The 25,964-nt window shown below is 46.1% G+C and overlaps 1 protein-coding gene across 1 annotated transcript in view; it reads left to right on the top strand.

Moving 5' to 3' along the window:
* Positions 1-16,393, top strand: part of LOC119372167 (uncharacterized) — a 69,221-nt gene extending 52,828 nt beyond the window's left edge. Inside the window, exon 5 of the mRNA XM_049419820.1 lies at positions 16,195-16,393. Coding sequence (XP_049275777.1) covers positions 16,195-16,379 — 185 coding nt within the window. The 3' untranslated portion in view covers positions 16,380-16,393. The remainder of the gene's footprint in view (positions 1-16,194) is intronic.
* The last annotated feature ends 9,571 nt before the right edge of the window (positions 16,394-25,964 follow it).

Here is a 25,964-nt window from a genome sequence, read left to right as displayed (position 1 = left end):
CAGGCCAGAGTACTGTGAGCGGGAACAGCCGAGTGGTATGAGCAGTATGAGTGGGAACACGCGTGCGCGTGGCAAATAGCCGGGGGGGCAAACCGATAAAGAGTGCGCTGGCCGCTGTCCGACACAAAAGTGGAAAGAGCAGTGCGGTCTCGCTAAATGTTGGCATGCCCGCCTCACTATTGCTCATAAAAAACTGCAGCTGATTGGCCATCACGTGCTGCTTGAGAGTATAATACGAGCATACCAAGCAGAACACGGCAGTGTGCTGTCTGTAGACTGTGTTACGTAAGGCATATCGGCGCCACCATCATGAGCTGTTAAACGAATGTTTTCTTATTTTTGTATCCCCTGACCCGGACTGATAAAGTCAGGAAACGCCGAATCCACCAACGCAACAGTTTTCATGTGTATAAGCCCACCGTAACACTGTTCGCTTAGTTGTTCAAGATAAAACACGGCAAGGTTAACAGCCCAGTATGGTGGCGCTGAAACCCGTCCGTAAAATAGTCTATAGCTCCGCGTCAAATGCCACTTTTCCATTCGCTTGTGTGTGCGTGGAACACAAGAAACCAAGATACAGTGAAATTGGGTTTAGAAACGGCAATGCTCTTTTCTGCGCGTGAGTGCTAGCAGACGCGTGGCGATGGCAAAATGGTGACGTCATACAGCGATGTCATCACTTGACGATGATTTTTGCATCACTCATGCAGACCCCGCCGATGCGAGATGCCGACGCCGCCAACGCCGCCTACGCCGACGGTCAATTTTCGAGTTTGAGGAGGCATATAAGGCACGCTTATATGTGTAGGTTATGTCAAATATGGTCGGAGGGCTCTGCGGTGAGCTTCTGGTGTCGCTGCCGAACGTTGCATATACGGCGTGCTCAAAACTAAGCTTTACGTTTCTTTTTAATTAGGCACTTGGATCCACGTGATGACTGCCTGGACTAAGTCGCTATATGGCGAGGGGGACGCAAATTGCGATAACTATCTTTCTCAGCCTCCCAACAAACTAAAATTAGAGAACGCGCTTTTTATTCCCTGCAGCAAGTTGCTATGCCTGTACTGAAAAGTTAGTGGTAGTCTTGTTTCTAAACAATTTGACGAGGAAGAATTATTGTAGAATGTCTGTTCTCCGACATACTCGACTCAAATTTTAAATTCTTCCCACGTGCGAGAGAGTGACATTCGGTGCAAAGCTCTTCCCTTACGTAACGTGGCAGCTTCGTGCGGTGTTTAGTGTAACAACGGAGCGAAGGCATATGCAAAGCAAGTGTTACCTTTCGCGTGTAGGCAGGCGAAATCAAGGTATGAGGGCGTGGCGTGTGCGTATGATCATGCGTATGCGTGACGCAGTACGTAGGATCATGTTAAGCGCAATCACAGCAGATAAACCTTTGTCACGTTTTTGTAGGGCTTGAGGTCGCCTCGGAACAATATTTCCACGCGCGCTTACTTGTTCTTTATTGGCTGATCGGGCGTCGCCCACGAGAAATTGCTACCATCGCTCGGCACAGGCACCGCCGAAACGTTTCGGAAATTTCGAGACTGATTTAGGCGGTTTCGATAGTTTTGCACGCACTGCACGTATAGTAGAGCTTATTCTGTAGCTAACGCGAGCCCTGCGACAACGCCGGAATTTTTTATCATTCATATACAGAAGCCGACGAATTCCACTGACGATCAGTTTAGTCGATGCTCGACATCCATGCTCACCGCTATCATTGTACAGTGAGTATTACTTCTGCTTTGAGTTTATCTTTAAAGGGCACAAGTTAGTCCTATAGAGTTTTCATGTGTACCAGGTTGCGTTCTGCATACTTCACCGCCACAACCCAGAATAACATATCGTCAAAGCGTTAGATTCACTGCCATGTAGCCATACTCAATCACAGAAATCCCTTTCAGCACTGCGGGGGCTACGGGGCCCCTTAGCCAACAGGAAGGGCGAAAATCCCTCGCGATGTATCCATCGGCGCTGCGTCGTCTGCTCAGCGTCGCCCCTGCGTCAGCGCGCACGCGTCGGGCTAGTAAAGTGAGTAGAGGGTGGGGCCGGTAAAAAGAAAACAAAACAATGAAGAAGTTTAGACTAGCCATGTAAAGCTCAAGAAACAGCGAAGCTTATCGGGCTTAGGGGCTTAACGTGGCCTTCTTGCCTGATGCTAGGTATATACATGACGTAGACAGAGTATAAGAACCACAGCCTGCCACAGACCTCGCAAGGATGTCCAAACTCCAGCGCCTGAAACTCACGTGCAAACCTGGCTGTGACACCCCCGGTAGAAGCCCGGGGCTATAGTCGCTAGTACTTGGCTCGCACTACGCCGGGCAAACTCGGCGCGGCTACTGCGCAGACTGTCTCTGTTGGGGGGCGTGTCTTCGCGGCAGCTGCTCCTCGGCGCATGCGCGGCTAGGCAAGGTTGTGGCGTGGAGCTGTGGCGTGGAGAGGGGGAGTGGGATTGAAGAGGGGGAGAAGGGGAGTGGAGAGGAGGTGTGTGCAGAGGGTTTACGCATGCGCAGTAACGGTGGTCACGCCACACACCACCACCACCACAGGATTGAACTCCGCCATAAAATGCTTCCGCTGTACGCGGCTCGTCACCAACAGCGCCCCCTTCCAACTAGCTTCATGAACGTGATTCAGCGCTTTGGCACGATTTGTTCAGTCCACCATGCTAGACAGACCAGGAAGGCAATCATCGAAGAAGACTTTGAGATTGACGTCGTCTCATGCAGAACGTCGACGCCAGAATTGAGCATCCGACCGATTACCAGTAAGTGCAGTCGTAGCCTCGGAACAGTCGCAGATGTGCCAAGGAAGGAATAGTTCTATCGCTATCATATTTACCTTCACCAGGACCTATGTGAGGCGGACTTCGAAGGGCGGCTTGACATCTGCAAACGCTACCTGATGGAATTTGATGAAGAAGTGGATTTCCTGCGAAGAGTTATTAGGACAGATGAAGCTTGCTCTTGGCGCAACGGCACTGTGAACATCCACAAATCCCATTAATGGTCACTAGAAAACACCCAGCGGCTGCGGCTACAAACATACAATATGCTGTAACGTGCATATATGTCGTGGCGTACTTGGGTTCGGGATCATTAGAACTTACTTTTATTACGGCAACCTCAACAGAAAGGTTTACACGGAAGAAATATTAGGTGTTGTCATCGACGACTTTGCCTACAATCTTTCCCGGAATGACATGCGCGAAGTATGATTTCAGCACGATGGAGCACCACCGCATTTCTCCGCCTCGGCGAGCAGCTGGTTGGCAGCGATGGGTAAAAATTTATTTATTTATTTTTATTTAGTTATACAAGTACCTGCAGCACCACGAGGGCACTATTTCATGGGGGCAATACCTCGAGAAGAAATATTCAGATAACAAAATATATATATACACAAATACAAAGATGAAAATATGAGCTAATTACAAAGCGGTGTATACAGCATGGAAAAGTGGCAACACATAATTCAAGCACAATCTCACCAAGAAAAAAAAAGAAAGAAGAAGACAACAAAAGCAACGGGGATAGGTAGTTTATAGCTCACGGGAGATTAGAATGTAAAAACGATTGGAACTGGGATAATCTTTTACAGTTAGACATACCCTTACGAAGTCTGTTCCAGTGCATGAAGGTGTGCGAAAACAAAAAGTTATGATCACAACGCGAAGAGACGGACAGAGGGGGGGGGGGGATGCACAAGTTTTGATTAATTCCTGTGAGATAAGAGTAAATTCGGTAGAAAAGTTCTAATTACGTTGCTTAGCGTCGTTGAGCTAGGGTTTTCCAGCCAATGTTGTCTTTAATTGATGAAATGCTGCTTTTATAGTTGTAATTACCACAGACAAAGCTGACTGCGCGACTCTCGATACGCTGAAGTTTATTCATAAAACAGAAGGTTTTGGGGTCCCATGCTGCGCAAGCGTACTCAAGTATTGGTCGCACATTCGTATTATACAGTTGTTGTTTAACGCTTATGGGGGCTTTGAGAAAATTGCGTCTAATGAGGTTCAGCATTCGGGAAGATACTTCGAAATTGCATCGCGATACGATACAACATACTTGGGAAAGAAGTATTTGGGATACAGATAGAAGATACTTCAGGAATTACTGTATCCGATACCATCCTTCCCTCTTGTATATTAAGATGCCTCGATACATTTGCAACTTTCTTATTATATACATATATAACGAAGCATAATACAGCTACGTAGAAAAATTTTTGCTTGAGAATTTCTGAACTGCGAAGAAGATTTTTTTTAATTTTATTGAAATATCGGTTTGTATCCAAAAAGTTCTGCCCTTGCTCAAAGTTTATTAGCTTCATTCCGAAACCACTTATTTGGATTTTCTTTCGCTGCTTAACATCATAGCGCTCTATAAGCTGCACTGCCAGTAGTATTTGCTCGTTACTTTAGTATTTATGGGTGTCGCTGCTCAACTTGCCGACTAGCTAGTGGGTTGCCATCTACTTATAAGAACGTCAATAAGTAGCACGATGGTGCAAATACTGCTGTGCGGTCTTACCTTGTCCGTAAACGTATAACAATTTCCGCAATACCGGATCACCCGACAGGTGTACCGAAGCAAAAATGCTGGTTGTGATATTTTTTTGTGAAGTATACATTGAGGACATAAAACTACAGTGACTTTTCATATTGCCCTAATCGGCTGGTGTAGAACATTCGTGAAGAACATTCAGTAACGCGCAATTTTTGAACATTTCTTCTCAGAGAGGCCTTACGACGCCCACAAACGTCTGAGACGTATTGTGGTGGCCCAGAGCGTCGCATGGTACCGCTGCTATTCTCATTAATATATAAGACCTTTTCGCTGTTTGTAAACACAGCTCCTGGACAGCTTCCGGTTTTGTGCGCCGGCGTAGCCTAGTAGCATTGGCGGGGATAAAAAGCCTTCGCGAGTAGCCCACACATTTTCAACACTTTTCGCCCTGTATCTGGCCAAATATTTTAAATAAATATTCTTCTGAGCTGCACACACAGCAGTACAAGAGTTAGGCCTTCACTTTAAGCGCCTTCCTTTTACCTGAAAGCGAAGAAAGAGTCTTTCCTTATTTTGGCACAACATAAAAAACACGCTTTCTGCTTCGGCGTTATAAATCTGATAATTGAAGTGACCGGAAGTTTCTTGGGGTGCAACACGTGCTGCTGCTATTGCAATCTCCAAACCGACCGAAAAGGCGAATAGCTCCCATTACCTGGTAATTTCCAACAGTAGAAAAAAAAACTTTACGGTGGCAAAAGAAACGGCAAAACGAATATATGTAGCGTTTTGAAGATTTCATAGGGCATCCTAATGGCTGAAGTTAAAAAAATTAGAAACGAAAAAAATTAGATTTGTGCGTGACCGCGCCCAATAAAGCAGTCGCACATTGAAATAACTGTTAGCATGGCTCCAACTGTTGTTGCCGTAGAGTGTGCGCGTTTCCCAGAAGATCGCGCAAGCCCTGCGAAAGCACCTCTTCCCGCCTCGTCAAATGAAACGGGCGCGCTGGTGGTGGTATTGCGCACGTCACGCAAAGGAGTGGTGGCCATTGCGCCGTCGAATGCATTCGCACCACCATCATAACCAACGCACCTCCAACGTCTGCGCGTCGCTTTCCGTACTACCCACGAGAAAAGCACGCGCCGCGCGGACATTGAAACACCGCCTCCCAGCATCCGTTGGCATGCGTGCTTGCGCTGAAAGAAGACGAGTGCCGAGTGGCTCGTGATGGGTTAGTAATACGTGTGTCACACGGGCAGTTTTGAAAGGCCATCCAGCCGATGGCCATTGAACCGCCACAATTCTATCGACTCGACGGAGTTGTGGCGGTGCTGGCACCATAACGGCAGTTTTGAACGGCCGTTGAGTGGTTCAGGCGTTTCTTGCAAAAATTATGAGGCGCTGCCGATCTTTATTAGATGCGAAAGCATCTTATGCTCGGAGCAGTGTCCGTTCTGCGGCGTCCGCACCCATACTGCGCATGGGCCAACTCTCCCCCCTCTCCTCGCATGAGCGCTGCCTCCGCCTCCTTTCTCCTCTCGCGTTTCACTCTCTCCGCCACAGCTGTGCGCTCGTAATAATGCGGCGCGCGCTTGCTCCCGTTGCACTCTCCTTCGCAACGGTGCTATGGACGCTCGCGAAGCTGAACGCAAACGGACGCCAGAAAGCGTTGCACTCTCCTTCGCAACGGTGCTATGGACGCTCGCGAAGCTGTACGCAAACGGACGCCAGAAAGCGTTGCACTCTTCTTCGCAACGGCGCTATGGACGCTTGCGAAGCTGAACGTAAACGACAACGCCGGCAAGCGAATCTCGAAGCTGCGAAAGCGCGCGTTCGCTGTGCTTCTGTCATTCTCTTTCCGTGAAACGGTGTGCGAAACGCCATGAAGAACGTCAACGTCGGCACTATTTGCAGCGGCAGCGCCACCACCGCGGAGCAGATGAAGGCTCGGGAAGCCGAACGTAAACGTCAGCGCCGGCAAGAGGTAATTCAAACACCTCGACAACCACCGTCTCATAAGTCACATAAGAGAAACGGAAACTCGATGCGGACCCCCCGCGATGCTTTTGCATCCCACCATGGTTGCCCGTAGTGGGAGAGGATGTGTCACTTTTTCGTATTTATCTCACCTGAAGTTATATAAGTTTACTTAAAAGCAAGGCACTTAAATTTCTGGTCCTTAATGAAGTTTATTCCTGCTCTTCCTTAAAAGCACAAATATATGTAGATTGTTTTTGTTTAAACAATTCAATAATTTATTTCTTTGTAGTTATCAACGCGTATTTACTTTTTAAGTTGAGCAGCGGTACTGTGGCGAGCGATACACGGCAAGCCAGGAGGTTGAAGACAAGCACGTTGCTGTTGTCGAGAGTATATGCAGTTCGCGCAGTTCAAGGGGTTAACGTAAGTTAATAAATAATTAAAAAAGCTTACATATACTGCTGTTAAAGCATACTGTTTAGATTTCTTTTTCTAATCGTGAGTACGAGCCCACTGTGAACGAGACGGCATGCTGGCGCTGTTTCCGCTTCCGTTGCTCAATGGCCATCGAAGTTTCGATAGAGTTGTGGAGTGCTCCGTTGACTCGATAGACTATTGACTCGACGGCCTTCGAAACGTGCCGTCTAGCAGCTCGCGACTGGCCGTTGAGTCAATGGACTATCGACTGGAAGGTCTTACAAACGCGCGTGTGAGATGGGTATTATAAGACGGAACGCTTTTCGCGCTCGGCAGGTCTGAGGTGTCTAGGGTGCCTAGCCACCACATCATCATCAGCCTGTCTACGCCCACTGCAGGGCAAAGGCCTCTCCCATGTTCCGCCAATCAACCCGGTCCTGTGCTTTCTGTTGCCACGTTATACCTACAAACTTCTTAATCTCATCTACCCACCTAATTTTCTGTCTTCCCCTCACGCGTTTGCCCTCTCTTGGAATCCAGTCAGTTACCCTTAATGACCACCGGTTATCCTGCCGACGTGCTACGTGGCCGCCCCATAGCCATTTCTTCTTCTTAATTTCAACTATGATATCCTTAACCCCCGTTTGTTCCCTGACCCACTCTGCTCTCTTCCTGTCTCTTAAGGTTACACCTATCATTTTCCTTTCCATCGCTCGCTGCGTCGTCCTCAATTTAAGTTGAACCCTCTTTGTAAGTCTCCAGGTTTCTGCTCCGTAGGTAAGTACCGGTAAGATGCAGCTGTTATATACCTTCCTCTTGAGAGATAGTGGTAGACTACCATTCATGATTTGATAGTGCTTGCCGAATGAGCCCCATCCCATCCTTATTCTTCTAGTTATTTCACTCTCATGGTTCGGCTCCGCGGTTACTACCTGTCCTAAGTAGACGTACTCCTTTACAACTTCCAGCGTCTCGCCACCTATCGCAAAGCGCTGTTCTCTGCCAAGATTGTTCCACATTACTTTAATTTTATGCATATTAATTTTCAGACCTACTCTTCTACTTTCCGTATCCAGTTCAGTAATCATGAGCTGTAATTCGTCTCCCGCGTTACTCATCAATGCAATGTCATCAGCGAATCGCAGGTTACTGAGATACTCTCCATTAACTCTTATCCCTAATTCTTCCCAATCTAGGGCCCTGAAAACCTCCTGTAAACACGCGGTGAATAGCATTGGAGAGATCGTGTCTCCCTGTCGTACGCCCTTCTTTATTGGGATTCTGTCGCTTTCTTTATGAAGGACTATAGTGGCTGTGGATGCGCTGTAGATGTCTTCCATTATGTTTATATAGGCTTCGTCGATGCCCTGATTCCGAGCCACCACAGCCAGCATGCTATTCTGGCTATGATGGCACTGTAGCCACCATGTCCAGCCCTGCTATGGTGGTTAGCCACCATAGGAGGGCTGGACGTCGCAGCCGCTGCAATTCCGCTGCGGTATCTCGCCTTTCTTTATCGATAAACCAAGCGATGATCCTACGTTGTAAAAGAGATATCCTTAGCATTGCGTTTGATCGCTTTTTTGAGCCTGGCTTGCGCAAGACTTGGTTGCTGGAAGAGGACGGTATTTTGGGCACGTTTTTGATCCATTTTGTCACGTAGGCAACTTCGAGCTTTTTGATTTTCTGACAGACAAGGAGACTACGTCGGTAATAAACTGAGAGAAAATGTCGGGTGAATATGTGCCCGAAAAGCAATAGAAGGAATTCGACGACAGTGAACAACAGCGTGGCCGAAAGGCGCGCGTCCGACCAAGCAGCGTTAAAACATGCGCAAGCAGACAATCTAGACGCGCGCTGAAATATCGAATTGCGCGTCAAATGCGCTGCGAACGGAGAACACAAAGTATTATTATCGACCTCCTAATTAAAATACACCTTCTATGATTTACAGATGACAATACTGTCCTTTGTTTCTTCTTTTAGGTGGTCGATCTGTGTGTGCTGAAATTCTGCTATATTTGGCTGGAGACCTGTCTTGTGCCGTTATTAAAGTCAGGCCGATAGGAAGGCGTATGTACTCATTTCTATTTTATTCGTTCATTGAAACGATACTTTATCTGTGCTGATTAACGTTGAATGTATATAACGCAAACGGGATGGTCGCCTCGCAAAGGGGGATATGCCTACAAGATTATATTGAAGCTGTTTCACGTGACTTGACGTAGTCTAGGCTTACAAGGCACAGGTCCCCTACAGGGAAACCTTTCCGCCTGCGAATCTGACGCTCTTATAAGCCTAAACGAACGCGATGAGATTGTCACAAAACCATCGGGCAAGGGGGGGCTCGATCGTGATATTGAGAGAAAAAATTCAGGATCCTTTCCCCAACCGGGAAAATGAGGGCAAGCGAAGACTGGCTCGTGCGTGCCTTACCAACTGCTTGCTTATCTTTTTTTAGATGCGATGCATCTCCTGCTCGGATGTATGTCCCGCGGCGTTGGCCTGGTAGTCCGCACTCACATTACGCATGCGCAACTCTCCCCCTTCCCTCTCTCCAACAGCTGTGCGTTACTCTCTCCACTTCGCTACCAGCACCTGCTTGCGCGTCTCCCGCGTTCTCGCTTCTGCTCTCGCGGCGCATGCCCTACTCTCCTCCTCTAGTCTCCTCACCTTCAAGTGGTAGAGCGGTGCGCGCGTTCAGTCCAGCGCTTGCTTCGGTTGACTCCTCTGAAATGCGGGCTCGACATGCCGAAATTCTCTCCTGCGCAGCACCGCGATGAGCGTCAGCGCATGCGCGTCCCCTCCCCCTCTCTCTCCTCGCGTACGCTGCCCCCCTCTCGCGCGCCTGTCGACCGCGCTCCCCGCTCGCCCTGTGAGAATTAACGGCCAGGCTAGAGGGAAGACACGATGCGCGTAGTGTTCCTCTTCGCGTTCCATGACGCGAGGGTGGTAACATGCCCAACGAACGCCAACCGAACGCGATCGTGCAAGGGCTCCGGCTTCGCATCGCCTCATGGTCCCCTTTAGCGGGAGATGGTGTAATTTTTTTGCCTGTTATTATCTTTCTTTTTTTTTGCATTGCCTAATGCTGGCTCCTAACTGTCTTCTCACTACACGCCGGGAATTGCACCTCCATACACGCACTTAGCAGCGCAATACCTTAGTTGCTGCATGGAATAACGACGATCACGTGATGATATCAAGGCAACAGTAAATGTGGCAAATTGAAATGAGAAGCGCCTCGATCAAAAATCAGATTGCCACATCTGGAACGGCTGATCCCCGGTATGTCCATGATCGAAAGAGCATTACTTATTGCAAAACGGCTCATAAAAACACGCACGTGACCGGTTCATCTTCGTGGGCCGCATTTCTGTACAGTCACCGGTGCCGGGTTTTTCGTGTAGAGCGCCGCTGCCGCTATAACCTGTAACTCATAAGAAGCGTCGGTTGAAAACAAAGTTACGTAAGAGAAGCTGTATGACATCTATCTAACGGCACATTTTACCAGCTAGTTTTGTGTGAATATCTTGTTATTATAAAAGACAACGTTAAAACATTGATTAGGGAGAACAAAAATCGACAATACGACAGCAGGCAGCCTTGTTCTACTTAGTCCCGTTGCCGAACGATTTTTTGTGTCGCCTAAAATACACAAGTGAGGAAATTCAGGCCGTCTCCTTGCTTCCGGCATTCGAACAATGAGAGCAATCATATTTCGTTACGGTTCGAGCTAGAATCGAACCCTGACATTCTCCGTTGCATTAAAGTCTTTCAACAGACAACCCGTGTAGTGCTTCTAAACTGCCTACGTAATGTTGAGTGATTCCACTATATGAAGAAGCAACATCAGCGAAGCTGTTTGTTATAACAGAGAGCCTGCTCTAGCTCGGCGCATTGGACGTGACCCAAAATTATCATCATCATGAACCAGCACGCGCTGTCTTCGTCCTCTTCTTCCCCTTAATCTTCCGCTTGGCTCCCAGAACACGTGTACCTATTTGTCCGGTGTAAAGCAATGGGGAAGCACAAAGAAAAGGAGAGATGTTTCATGTAATTACGTTTATTTTTAGGGGCGAAGCTCCTTAAAGCGGCAGCCGTTCGTCCCCGTCGTAGTGCGTAACCAGTCTTAACGCTAGTACCAAATCTTGACCTCCAAGGTGGTGCCGGTGGAAGATTTCTCCTGTGCGTTGTTGAACAATAAATAATTCGCAGCGTGCGCGTTAACTAAAAGCCGAGTTCTTCTGTCTCTCATTCCCCATTAGTAGCCATTGGCATGTTCCAGTAGGAAACGTTAGTAGAAGTAGAAGTGCAAGTGTTAGCTAAAAGCCGACTTCTTCTGTCTGTCATTCCCATTAGCAGCCATTGTTTACCTCCAAGGTAGTGCCTGGTGAGATTTCTCTTCTGCGTGATTAAACAATAAAAATGTTGTTCAAAACGCCGTTGATTAATGAAATAAACCAACGAAAGACGCCAGATGTTTTCTAAAAGCAAAACGAAAAGACGCCAGCTGCTTAACGAAAGACGCCACATGTTTTCTAAGGCAATGGTTTTCTAAACAATGAAAATTCACAGCGTACATGTAAAATTAAAGTGAGCTGCAAGTCGTCATAACTCTCATCGAACCTTTAGTATAGACCAGAACACAGCGAATTCCATGCGCATCGCCATATTTGCATCGCGCGTCGCGCCATCTATCGCACACGCGAGGAAACAACGTGCGCGGGCTGCCACGCTAGCAGACGCCGCACAGAGCAAACGTGAAACTCCCGAAACTCAGCCCGTCGGAGAGCGTGTTTCGCGTCTTTTCTGGCCTGGACATTTTCGCTGATTTTATTGGAACATCAAGAACATCTTGCTCATGCAAGTCCACAATGTATACAGTACGTGCTGAGTGGGCTGCGGAAGCAACCTCGTCGGATACGTACGCTGTTACATTTGTAAAAAAACGTTCTCGCTGTAGTACGCGTGAATCGTAATCACAGTGCAGCTCGCGAAAGAGTGAAACGATGTTTTGTTGCCCCATATTACAAGTTGTGCACAAAGTTTTGTGAAAGCTCATCATTTCAGCATTCATCGCGTAATAATTAGAGTACGCTTTACGGGTAGTTTCGCGGAACGTAATTTTTGTTTCACGAGCGCTCTTACAATAATGCGTCTTGCTCACAAAAGCGTGCTATCAGAGAGTATCACCTGCAGTGACGTTCATCGATCCCTTTTGGAAGCTATCTGCGCGATTTTATTCTTGTAACGATGGTGTTTTACAAGCGAAACTGTGCTACTATTAGTTAAGCCGGTTAGCTACGTCTGCGACGTAAAGGACACTGGCGCGAGTACTCTTTACTTACGTGCCAATATATGTATTATGTGCAGCTGGATGCGTCGTGTCCAAATAAATTTGGGGACATCGAACACTGCAGTGAAAGCACGAAATTCTGGCCAGCTGTTGAGGAGCACCGTGCCATTTATTACCTTTCGAAGACGAAATCTCGAAGGCGTGGATGCCATCAAAAGCACTAAAGCTTAATACTACGTTGAAAGTGGCAAAGCATGCTGATTTCTTGTGCTTGAAAGCACTACCTTGCACTACATTTTCGTCAAAGGAAACGCTCGAAGGTATGAAGTGCACCCCCACACAAAGCTCGCGCCTGCCTTCAACCCAGCTGCGTGTCACGCAAATTAGGTTCGCAAAACGAAATAGGTGGGCACCACACTGCAGAATACACGCATTTAGTGTACTTACTCGAGCATTTTCACTCGGCTCCTAGTTTTTTTGCTTGAATCACAGTTATCCACTCGCGGCGAAGCTGAAAATACCGCACCGGCACTATTTCCGTGGCGCGTCGTATAATCGTCGCAGACAACGCTATTATCCTCTTGTTGCGCTGCTTGTTTTGGCATCCAAAGACGACGCAGTAGTGCCCAGACGAGCTCTTATACGCTGAAGCGGCGTGAACGGGTACTTTTTTGCACTTTAAAGCTTCAGAACTGCAGCTTGCCCTGTTTACTTAGTGCAGCCGGCGCGCGCCTCGGCAGCCCGGTCAGCCCGGCGTCTGGGTGCGAGAGTATCCGCTCGGCTCGCCAGCAGCCTGGGTGCGAGACAGGCGTGCTCTGGTGTATAAACGCGCCCGATCTCACGTCGGTGATGATGTACTGGGCAGAATTCACGGAAGATTCACGGTTTACCGATCTACCTCCGCAGCTTCGCCCACTCATCATCATTCACTCCGTGGATATGCTGTGATTTTTTTTTGACATAGCCATTGCCCTAACAGCGTGATCACTTGCCTCTTGATACAATACTGGCCACTGCCGTGAGTCAAGCGACGTATGCTTGTCAATCGGAGGGGCGCCACCAGCTTTTACTGGACGACATCTTTTTTTGGGAGGTGCTTTAGTACGTGTGTGGTGTACGTAGCCGCTGGCGGTGGCGAACCGGAGCGCAACTTCTTTAAGCAATGAGTGGCGACATATGTGCCGGGCACCGGCAATAGCGCGAGGCAGTCGCGTGGACGTAGCACACTCAGGCTGCAGTGGGCCATTCACGGCAGAGACAGTGGAAATGTGTCGGGCGAAACAGAGACGACAACACGCACATCGCACGAGTAGCGAAACGAATTCCCGACCAACTCTAGTTGAAATCTTGCCGTGGCTTCCAGGAAGCGTTCGTCTTGGTTGTATGGCTCCGTGTTTTCGGAGTTTACTTTTCTTGAAATGGGGAAGGCGTATTATATTTTTGCGGAAATTCGGCGTTTATGGGAGTTTATTTTCTATAAATTCACAATTATTCGAAATTCAGAATTTCGTTTTGCATTATTCTCAATACTCCACTACCTTAGATGAAATGATGTCTGAACACGAAGACATCAGAACCCACGAACCGTATTTTAGTTGTCTGGAAGGATACAACGAACGCACATACACACAAGCGCAAATACTTGAATACAAAACATTTAAGTTTGTGAGTATTACAACCTAAAAGCTTGTTGTAACAGAGGAAAAGCATACTTTACGAGGTCCGTATATTGGATGTCGCCCAGCGCGCGCCGGTGCCACCAGAAGACCGTATATCCTAATGTCGTCTCGCGCTCCCGGGGGCCCTACATGCGTCGACGTCTCTCGCTCCGTGTGCGACCAGCCCTTTGTGCAATGTGTAATGGGTACGGTCTACGAGATGCAGTTACGTGAGGTGAAGTTTGTACAGTCCGAGCAGGCCGATGTATAATGACCGCTTAGAACATACCGTTTTTATAATAAACAGAACAGGTCATATTGACCGTTAAAATCGGAGTTTATCGGGTGAAGCTGGATCGTAAAGAAATATTACCGGTGAATGTTCATGGGATATCTTCGGATATATGCGGAAACATGGACCCTAGTTGCAACAAACTCGTCGGCAGCCATTCGGTATCGCGATAGTGAGGATCCCGGGAGCACTGCGTTTGTGCCTAAGGTGGTTGGCCTCATCTTCGTCAGTCATTCTAGCCCGGTGGCATCGCTCGGCATGGTCGAACCATACGTCTCGCATGCGGCGCTCATCTCGCACGCGGGTGTTGCGGTGCGGGTTTTGCGCCGCCTCCTCGAGATGGCGCGACCAAGACGCGCGGGAATCGCTGTTCTTTGCGTCGTTTGTCCGTGGACGCGAACCACCAAAACATACCCGTATACAGATTCGCTGTAAAAGAGTGATATTCTTGCGAGAATTTACATCTGCTTGTGGAAAAGGAGGGCGAGCGGACAGCTGAAGCAAAATCTGGCCAGCTTTGTTGACTTCGAATGTGTTTGGGATGAACGCAAGTAAGTACGAATAAAACGCTGATCTGTTTTAATTGAATGGATGCAAAAGGAGATGCTGGCGCACAAATAAGGCGCCAGCTACTACTAAGCTCTTGAGTGGGTCGGGCATACAACATAAGAAATAAACATAGAAGCAGTTCATGGAAGATTAACACACACACGCACACACGCATACACACACACGCACGCACACACACACAAACAAGTACACACACACACACACACACACACACACGTCAAACAACACCATCGTAACGTAAAAGAAAATGTCCCAAAGGTACTTAGTCATGCCTCTCATAATGCTTCTGGTCGTCATTGAATCGAATCCGCACATATGGGCAACATAATAGTGAACATGTCTGATTTAGCAGTGTGACGCTGGGCGATTTGGTGGATAGCCTAATAAAATGTTTCTGGCTTAACCGAGCCGAGCCAAGCAAGAAAACAAGAGAAGGCAGGGTAGGGCGCCCTATCCCGTCTTCTGTTGTTTCCTTGCTTGTCTCAGTTGCGCTACAAATATTTTATTAAACGACACGTCTGTTACTTATGGGAATGGATCCGCCCATGTGGGCAACATAACAGTCAACTCATCATAAACTTCAGCATATGCATGTAATACGTATCATATAATAATACGTATATTAAGTAGGACATGCATATGATCGGTGGCGTAATGTAATATGAACCTAAATTCCTTAATATTTGCAAGCAATGCCGCTGTTTTCAAAAAAGCGCGTTAACGCTTTTGAAGCGTACGCCTGCAAAGCTCTGGTTGGACACGGGCCCAGAAGTTTCTTCATACTGAGTGGTCTGCCGTCGAATGCCATTAGTTCCGATTTAATACGGCGTCGCGGTGTGTCATGGTGCGGGCAGTCCAGAAGAAGTTGACATACATCTTCATCTACAAATCTACATTCCCATTCTAGCGTTTCAGTTCTGCCAATTCTGTGCAAAAAATGTTTTGGGTATGTGGTGCCTAGCCTTAACAGGTGAATAAGTGTTTCCATGGATCTATGTAAAGTTAGCGTAATTTTCAATTCAATGAGCAGATCAATGCGGTATAATTCACAGCTTTTTGAACTTTGGTCAAACCAAGTATTTTTACAAAATCATAAAGATGCTGCCTTCACAATACCGCACAATTCACTTTTTGACATTTATCTACCGAAGAAGAAACCGTTATTTAAATGAAAAAGCTAAGCTAACATTTCAATTTTCACTGCTATCGCGGCCATTGCAGTCAATTCTTCATGATCTATCTAAAAAATCTATCTATAAGATCTATCTATCTTCATGAGCTATCTATATAAGTACTTCCTCTCCTCCCCTTAAAATGTTGCGGACCTGATGGGAAGGCGGAAGAAAACGAAGAGTTCGTGTTCATTATAGGCTTGGTCTCTTGCTAGCCGCGAACCATAATCTTCGAGGTTCTGCTGTGTGTGCTGAATCTGTGTTGTTGTTTTTTTTTTTTCGTCTCTAGGTGCAAAAGTCCGCATAGACCTCCGCGTGAGAAATTCTACAATATTACGTGGAATAGTACAACCAGAGTGTAGAAGGCATTTTCGTCATGCTGTAAAAAGCAGATTGACATATCATGAATACAACCGAGGCTGTCAGTATGTGTATATATTTTCAACACTTAACGTTATGGCCTTGATTGAATAAAATATTTGCTGCTTCATAATAATCATTCTTGCGCTCATCCTCTAGGAGGTCCTTACTTTTGAATTAAAAAAAAAATCACACGGAGTTTCTCTTTTCACGCGTTCGCGTTATCATGCGTAAGATGATTGCATGAACCATCTCGGCGAGCCGTACTGGGTCTTCTAGCAGTAAGAAACATATGCAGTCTCGTATTACACAGAGCAGTCTTTTCCAATGGACCTTCTGTAGTACTTTTCGCACGACACAAAACAATATTGGACACGGGCAAGCGCTTGCGGTGTCTCTGGCCTTAGTTATCTAAGAGATTGGGCTTGCTGGCACACCGTCATGACGGCCAGCGCAAACAAGACAAGAGATTGAAGAAGGTATACGACACAGGCGCTGGTAGAAAAATACAGAGAGAAAAAAAATGGCCGCGTATCTGCGTACTTCGCTGCAAATGTCGTCGAATAAAGATAGCCTTCTGCCCGCCGTACTACATGAATCCTCTTCTGTGTTGAAGCAACGCATCTGGCTCATAGCGTCGCATTTGCAGCGCAGCCAAAAACACTTCATTTTCAGCGCAGCCTAAGAAACACTAGCGTCCATAGAATTACGTATCTATGTATTTTCTAGTGAAGTAACACACCACCCAATACTTACGTATTGATGTTGCGCTAACATATGCGTAACAATTGCTTTTTATCGACAATGTTCACAATTATGAACGGCGCTACCAGTTCAAGATGGCTGGGCCTTACGCAAGTGGTTACACTTTGGCCGGGTGGCTGAATCGGGTGACAGACAGACAAACAGAAGGACAGACAGACAGACCAAAATTTCTGCGTTTAAGTTCCCCAAGAAACACTGTCGTCTTTAAAACAGCGCCTGTGTCGTGTACTTTCATCTGTCTCTTGTCTTGTTTGCGCTGGCCGTCATAGTGTCTAACCTCGTTGAGTGCGGCGTCCTTTTAGGGCCCTAAAATGTCGTCTACCATGCACTTTCTACACCCTGGGAAGTCATCTTAATGGCGTAAAAAGGCTTTGATGATTTCGTATGCATGTATTTAGGTTGTTGCGCAAGCCCTCTGGCTCTTTACCGGACTTTTTTAGGCACTCTTGGTGAAGGAGCGACTTTACACAGGTGGCCAATCTAAACAGCGGTCCCACTGACGTCATGGGTAAATATACAGACTTACAGAAGAGTTGAGATCTGGGCCAGTTGGTTCATGATACTTGACGAAAGCCAGCAAAAGAACGGGACACGAGAAAAGGCAGACACACGCACCGCTGGAACTAACAATTGTGAGTTTATTGAAGAAAAACATTCAACGAAGAAACCTCACAACGCATGTGCAGCACGTCTGTATCACCGACAACGTCACCCAATTTGCCTCATTGACAAGGAATTTAGTGTGTTACAACGATGGCGAGAAAGATGATTGCGTAATCTTTCAACGGGTGACGTTGTCGGTGATACAGACGTGCTGCACATGCGTTGTGAGGTTTCTTCGTTGAATGTTTTTCTTCAATAAAGTCACAGTTGTTAGTTCCAGCGGTGTGTGTGTCTGCCTTTTCTCGTGTCCCGTTCTTTTGCTGGCTTTCGTCAAATATAGACTTAATTCTTAACAAAACTAGTTCATGAAAGCTTAAACGCCCTAGAATTAAAAAAAATGGCGGCTGGAAGAGAACACATAATCGCAACGTTATATTTAAGGCACACGTGAACTTACAGCGACAGCGAGCGTCGTCTATGTCAAAAAGCGCTCCATGTTTACGTGAGCTGCGCGGCTATAATGTGAATATGGCAAGGTTCTTTCGTCAGACACCATGAAACGCCTTCGCCGCCATGCGATCTGCCACTCCAGCAACTGCAGAAATGTCGGATCAACTAGCATTTGCGGTCATTTCAAGCTGCTATATTGAAGCTGCGCCAGGAAATCCCTGAGTGCAGTGGCTGCAGCCACTGCGTTACTATGGTGCACTAAGAAATGTGTTCTTTGTATTCGATCGACGGCAGAATCCCATCAACAAAACCTATCATATTCACAAGTACAGACGAATTGTATCCATCAGCCGTCTGATAGGGAGATGAAATTCCTTAAAACACGCTCAAGCGGCTAAAAGATCGGGGGCGCCTTTTGTGTTCCCTCGTTTCGCTTCTTTATCATTCTGCACTGCGCATGCATGTAGCCGATCGCGTTTTTCACGCGTTGAACCCTCAGATGGGAGTCAGCGCTGTCGGTGTGTGTTTATATGTCCTCTGTGTTGTGCCTTGCGCTGTGAAAGTCAGTTCATAGAAGAATCAAGACCAACTAATGTGGCTGTCAGTTATATTAAAAAGCGGAATCCAACTCGGGATACATACCAAGGCAGGTGTGTGCAGCTGGCGCTTTGAGCTGTGCAGGAACTGTCCTGTCAGCTTGTAAGATATAATGCTGACCAAATTTGAAAGTGACAATTGATTCTTATAAAGATAGAGGGATATTCAGTAATTCTAGAGGCGTTTAGAAAGCATTCAACGTTCCTTGTAAAATCATCTTTTGCGGTGTTTTTCTGAAATCAGTGGCATCGGACTGAGAATTTTGTCGTTCAAGGACTGTCCATTACTATAATGTTTTTATCATTTGTATGGCGCTTGAACATATTACCTTAACAATGGTATGCAGCTGCATTCTATTGTTCCTACGGAGCAGAATACATTATGGCAAGCGTCTCACGCTCCAAGCACTGCAAGTTGGTATAAATTGCACATTGGGGTCGTAGTCAGGGCAGGAACAATAACTTACACAGGGATGTACAGAGAGCTCTTACTAGCCACATTCGTCCTTTTGGCAACCAATATATTGCCTGCAACAAGCACTTCCCCGGGACGTGGTGCGCACTGCGACATGAAGCAGGTCAGTGAACATGTTTGTGCACTTGCAATAAGCGATATTACACCGAACACTATCCGCTTTCGTTTACTATAACACACATTCATTCTTGTCTGACAGAAAATGTCCAGCTCACAAAAAAATTAAGGGACCCTTAAGCTTCGCCTTTGGAGAGTTGAACGCAATAGCGAAATCCGGCCCCTAGTGCGGACATCGACCACTAAGTGCATACTTATTAATGTGTATTGTTACACACACACGCACACAGACACACACACGCGCGCGCGCGACAATGGTGCATACAGATTTTTGATCTAAAGCAGGAGTCGCATGGCCTCGAAGATATACGCCGCACGCTTGCCATCTCGGAGGCCACGAAGAGTCCGACAATGCCTCACAGATGGCAGCACATTATCTAGCGTTTGCTGTTTGCTTGATCAACGCTTCCTCTGGAAAGGCGGCATTGGCTTGATATGTTTTCCGCTATATGGACATAGGTTGTCCATTTTTATAGCTGTTTGAAAGTTCGTGTGTGTTTTTAGCGGCGATGGCTGCACTATCCCGGCCTTTTTCGAATTAGTTTGATGGCCTCCCAAATGCGCCTACAAATCGCCGAATGGGCTCGTTTTCGTCGTGACACCTGTCGAACAAAATGCGCTAAGGAGACTCGTTCCACTACATGGCATTTATGTAGTGTTGTTTTCCGAAACAGCTGCAAGTAACATCGTGGCCTTGTGGTAGGACACCTGCTTGCCACGCGAACGGCCCGGGTTCGATCCTCAATGGGACCGAGAGCTTTATTCTTTAATTTATTTGCTTCTTTCTCGATTTTTCGCTCACGGATGATTTTTCGCTCACAACCAACGGTCCCGACGCCGACAGCGGAATTTCTGCAACACGAGCTCTCTAACGCTATCGCTTTAAAACTGACACATGTAGTGGGAAGTTCCTTGGTTCGAAACCAAGGCGGAACCTGATGTCCGCAAAAAAAAAAAAAAATCAAAAGAAGGCACAGAGCGATAAAGTGTAGCAAATGCATTCATTTAAACGGAGAAAGCGGATTGGTTGGTAACAACTTTATTGATGGTCCTCCAGAGCTTTCGCCGACCGGGATTTAGGTCTCCCACGTGGGGCCGTCGAGGCCTTGCCTCACTGCCGCATGGGACAGCAATTTTTCGTAATGTATCCGCTTTCTCGCGGGCTGTCCAGCAGGGCCGCGAGAAAGCGAATACCTTACGAAAAATTGTTGTCTCATGACCAAACCGATGAAGTGCAAATCGATGAACCAAACAAAGATCATCTCAGTAGTTTCATTGGTGTAGTTTGTATAAAAAGTTGAGGCAGCTTCCTACTATTGGTGGCAAGTGTGAAGGAAATGCAGAGCTGAGTGGCCTTCTTTCTTTCTGTTTATTTTTGTCGTTCTTTCTTCCTCTCTTTCTTTCCTTTCATCTCTCCATTTTTTGTGCCTTTTTTGTCTTTATAATTCTTTTTCTTTCTCTTTTTGTATTTCTTTCTCTTTCTCGCTCTTTCTATCTTCATTTGACTTTTTTGCCTTTCTATCTCTGTTTCTATTTCTGGATTCCTCGTTTTTCTATCTCCTTCTCTCTCTCCTGATTTCTTTCTCTCTCTCGCTTTGATTTTTTTTCTTTCTCTTTGTGTTTTTCTTCCCTTTGTTTCCCTCTATTTTCCCCTTCCTCTTTTATTCTATGCAACGCGTTACTCTCTCCCCTCCTTTGTCTTCTCCTCACCCTCACATGCCTTTTCCAACCCTTGCTATACTATAGAAAGGCACGCGTAATGCTCCAGGGACGAATGCTCTGCTAGCGCGCATGGATAGCCGAGTGGTTACGATGCTCGCCTATGGATCGCGGGCACGCTTGTTCCAATCCCGCCACACCAAGAAATTTGTTTCGCGAATAATTTCTCTCTTTATTTTTCTTTCTCTCTCTCTGCACCCGTTCTCTCGCTTAGCAGAGTTATTGCGTGCCACGCCGGACAAAACGGCACACGATAGCGAAGGTGAAGATGAAGAAAAAAAAAAGAGAGTGCATGATGATGATAGCTTTCTGTCCACGACTAACGCCACAAAGAAAAGCTTAACAGCTCCTTTATAATGGTACAAAGCGCGAACACGAGAAACAGGACAGACGGGAGAACAAAGACGCAACCTTCCTTATAGCTCCGATGTAAAACACTTTTAGTTTAACTTGTCGTAGTTTGTATGAGCACCTGGGAAGCGACGAATACACATCACCAAAAGCACAATTCTACCCGAAATAGTAAAATGGATATATAGAACGAACAATATGTAACTCTAGTAGGCGGTGATTAGTTTAAACCATTTTTTATGCGAAGAGTGTAAGGATGTTATTTTGGAAGTGGCGGAACTTTAAAGTCAGAGAATATAGAGAAAGCCGAAGCTACCGTGAGAGAGAACATAAGGAGTCGAACTGCTCCTTTTTCTAATACGCATAAGGGCTAAGTCTTAGTAGCGTTCATTTTGAGGATGTGGTAATGCAATTGGTGAAATGACGCAGGCGAACGTTCTATATAACATGACGTTGATATGGGCCTGGAAGCGTGGCTCCAGGCCCATATCAAAACTGTATTAAGAGAAACAGAAGCTTTCGACAACCGTCTGTATATTAAAATCATAAAGTGTCGTGGGGGAATCACTTAGGACCCATTGAAATATATGCTGTTAAAGTTGTATTGCTCGACCATTGCACCTTGGTGTCTTAGAGAAGTCGAAGTTTTTACAGCCAAGTTGTGTATGGCTATGATGCTGAGAAATGCTGCAGCACGTGAGTGCGCAGAAACCATAATTAAGGAGCACTGCCAGCACACGCTACCTGGAAGGGTCTCCGCGCTTGCAGTCTTCGGGTATTTTCTGCATATACAGCTAGGGATAATACCCTCCGCTACATGAATCGCTGTCCATAAAATACTTTCGCTGTTCTTAATATCATTTAAGGTAACATCAACAAACGCAAATTTGAAGCAGGCAGCTCTTAAGTTTGTGATTTTTTTCTTCAAAAGTGCTTCAACAAGCAAACAAAATAATAGACTCGTAAGGCTTTGTTCCACTTGTTCTTTGAGGGGAATAAATATTGTCGCCAAGAAGTGCACCGTTTTTTCCTTAGGCGCGTTCGGAATTCAGAAATGGCGAGATTGGCGGAAAAGTGTTTTTTTTTTTGCGGCCAAAATTTATATATTTCTTTTTCACGCGAACAAAGCTTTCTTTCGCGATACTAACTTCGAAACCATTGTTCTGGGTGTAATGCCAAGACCTACAGTAAATTTGAGCAAAAATTGGGCGATCCTTAAGCTTCGCCTTTAAGGATTGAACACGATAGCGAAATCCGGCCCCAATTGCGCACTTTAACCACTATGTGCATACTTATTAATGTGTATTGTTACACACACACGCACACGGACAAACGCGCGCGAGCGCGATCTATCTATAGTAATGGTACAGGTTTTCGATCTAAAGGACTTCCCTGTGCAAAAGTTGAGACATATTCCTCACAATGCTTCACAGATGGTAGCACATTATCTAACGTTTGCTGTTTGCTTGATCAACGTTTTGATATGTTTTCCGCTATATGGACATAGTTGCCCATTTTACAGCGAGAGCTGTTATGAGATCACAGCAAGGGCCGTTTTTGGCACCGTAGTTGTCCGCCGCAACCACCGCCGCCGCCGGTGTCCGTAACCACTATCGCTCGAAATAAGAGAAAAAAACGAAATCAGAAAAACTTTCCAGGATGGAACGAGCTTCGAACCTGGGCCCTCTGCGTGAAAGTGCAGTGTTCTACCTCAGAGCCATGCCGGTGCTTGGAATTCCTTTGCAACACGACCCTATACAGGCTTCATGTCGGGAACAAAGCGCACTAACATATGTAATGTAGCCGAGACCCCAAGGTGCTTCGCCCCTAAAATCAGAGAGCACGTGAGGTATTAGAGGCGTATAATATCATGAAACATGGAAGAACCTCTACCAGGGAGTCTTCCGTAGCACCTTCTCAAAATGAAATTAAGCTTTTTGAAAAAGTTTAGGCATGTGTGAGGTGCGTCACGAGTGGTTGGAAAAAAGGCATGTCACGTATTTGACTTGTGTGCACTCTAATTAGCTAGCTGATCTTGTAGTTTGTTTGGTTGTGTTATTGGTTGTGTGATTGCTGAGCTTACTATGTTTTACTAGTTTTAAGGATGTGATTTATGTTAATAAAAATACTTGATGTTTAGCGATTTTCCCGTGCGGTTCTTCTCTGTCGTCGTTCGTCGCGCTACTAGCCACAATGAAAGCCAAACATTGCGGCTGAAGCTGCTCTTCGCTGACTGCTTCGCATGATAGCGATTTTTACAATGCGTGGAATCTCCGATAATTGCTTTCAGTCTTGGAACCATATCAAGCGACCACGCATCGGCTTGGCATACCACAGTGGCCCAGTTCAGTTCGCACTCAACGCAATCGGACTTGAAATCGGAGCCTTCAATCGATTATTAAAACCGGAAAAACATCCGGTATTTTGACTTCAGAAAAATTAGCACGTAAGATTTAAAGCAGCTTATAGCTTTTTCCACATAGGCTGCCTTTAGTTAGCAATTAGGAATCCAACGAATAATGTCTTCTCAATTACACAATTTATTGGTGCCTTAGTGACATAAACGTATTTCTGCATCAATCTAGACTGTCGACAAACACGAAATATCACTTGTTATCACATGGTTTTTTTTGTAAATACATGGATTGTTATAAATATAGATTGCATATGCTATACCTGCCCGAAAACATGCACATTTAAATGAATGGATATCTCGCAAAGAAGACTCCAGAATTATGCAAAAATATAACTCGAATATCAAAAACACATTCAGCGCTAACAAACAAGGACTTAAGAGAGACGACACCACAATGTGGTGTCGTCTTTCTTGCCTGTTTTTTGCTAGCGCTGAATATGTTTTCTTGTTCTGTTTACCAACACGCCCAAAAAATGGCAATGCTGAAATATCGCTCCAATGTTACTGCGGTGCCCGTGGGCGTTGTGTAGATATGACAGTTGAATTTTTTAATTAAGGAAAGTAATTCATCCTACGCACGCTCTCACCTGCGCACCTCATAGAGCGCTCCCACACTTTCACGAACGTATGTCTATACAACCCATTCCATCTTAGTCTGCGATATAGCGTGGCGTGATTTGCGCACGCGGCCGCTGATTCAATGATCCGGAGGGCGAATCATTGATGTTCGTTCTAAATTTAACCTAATTACTTTTGTGTGTATTACGTTAATATCCACCACATATCTAAGTCAATGCGTTTACAAACCTCCAAATGCTGACTAAGTCAACCAGGAACTCTGTTGGGGAAGCATTCCTGACATCGTACCTTGAAAGTGCTAGCGTTGCTTTGAGGAGCATCAGGAAGGAGATACCGCTGTTCCACTGGCAAGCGCCAGGAAAGAACTGTTAGTCTCATACGTACTAAGCATGCGGGGAGCAAAATTCGTCCCTCAGCAGTTCCCCACCAAAGCAAGGAATGGTTGGGGCAGATGAGTTACTACCGCAACTGAGCGACCTCTACACCATCTTTCTTTTTCGGCTGCAAAAACATTTCGTTAGGTCTGCGGGCAAGCGATCTGTTTGAAGTGAGTGCGAAAACTGATATTAAAACATTAAAAATACGAGACTAAGAATACCCCATTAAATGCACCGCTTAGCACTAAAAGATCAAGTGAGTATTCGGAAAGACCTTGCTGTCACGTTGATTACTAACAGAATGTCTGCATCCGCCATGGACATACGATGTCTCTGCCATTCATTAGCTGTATCTTTTGCTAAATTTGCATGTTCTTTTTTTTTTCTTTGCTAGGTGATGACGTCCGTTACGATCTCAGAGTGCGAGATTCTTCGATACATCGGGGACCTCACGCTGACTGTGTTAATTATTTTTATCGGGTGATAGGACGTAGACCCGCATTTATCTTATACACCGCCCCCTGTCAGCGGATGCTTAGGTCAAGGAAATAAAAATGGAATAGCCTTACATGAGTATAATGTTTTCAAGTTCACTTTAAATCTAAGTACGCTGACGCTCTTCCTGGGGTGACAGGTAAATGTAAATAAATCGGTCGCGTTTTCTTTTTGTCGGCGTTATTTTCTTTTAAAGAAGCAAACTATCAATAATACGCCAATTATTTCATTTATCTAGGCAAATTAGAAATCTATATTACTGGGTACTTTCGCGGCTATGAACTATGTTCATTTTCGCACAAACCGTCAACATTGGACATTCAGAGTACTCCGCAACTCTGCAAATTGTGCGTAGGCGCACGCAAGGGTAGTGTAGCTCATTTCTGGCCAAGCGTGGCCAAGGAGCTCATGACTAGGCATTCTCATTCCCGTAACTAGGCAGAAATATGTTTTTAAGGCGAAAGCCTTATATGCCTCGTCAAACGCGAAATTACACCGTCGGCGTCATGCATTGGCGGTGTCTTGCGTCCTGCGGCGTCGGGAATGAGTAATCCAAACAGCCATCATTACGTGATGACTTCATCGTAGGACGTCATCATGCCTTCACAAGTTCGAGCGTGACGACACGTGACGTAATGCCACATGATGCCGTTGTAGCGCCCTTCGTTGGGCGGCGAACAAAACCGGAGAACGCGCGACCTCAAGAGAAGAAAATAAAGACGGCGTTAGGCAGTGGCACGTCAAGCCACGGCTCGT

The sequence above is a fragment of the Rhipicephalus sanguineus genome, chromosome 10, assembly GCF_013339695.2.
Source record: "Rhipicephalus sanguineus isolate Rsan-2018 chromosome 10, BIME_Rsan_1.4, whole genome shotgun sequence".
Taxonomy (NCBI): domain Eukaryota; kingdom Metazoa; phylum Arthropoda; class Arachnida; order Ixodida; family Ixodidae; genus Rhipicephalus; species Rhipicephalus sanguineus.
Note: the sequence above shows the minus strand (reverse complement) of the source record. Positions and strands in the feature narration are given on the sequence as shown.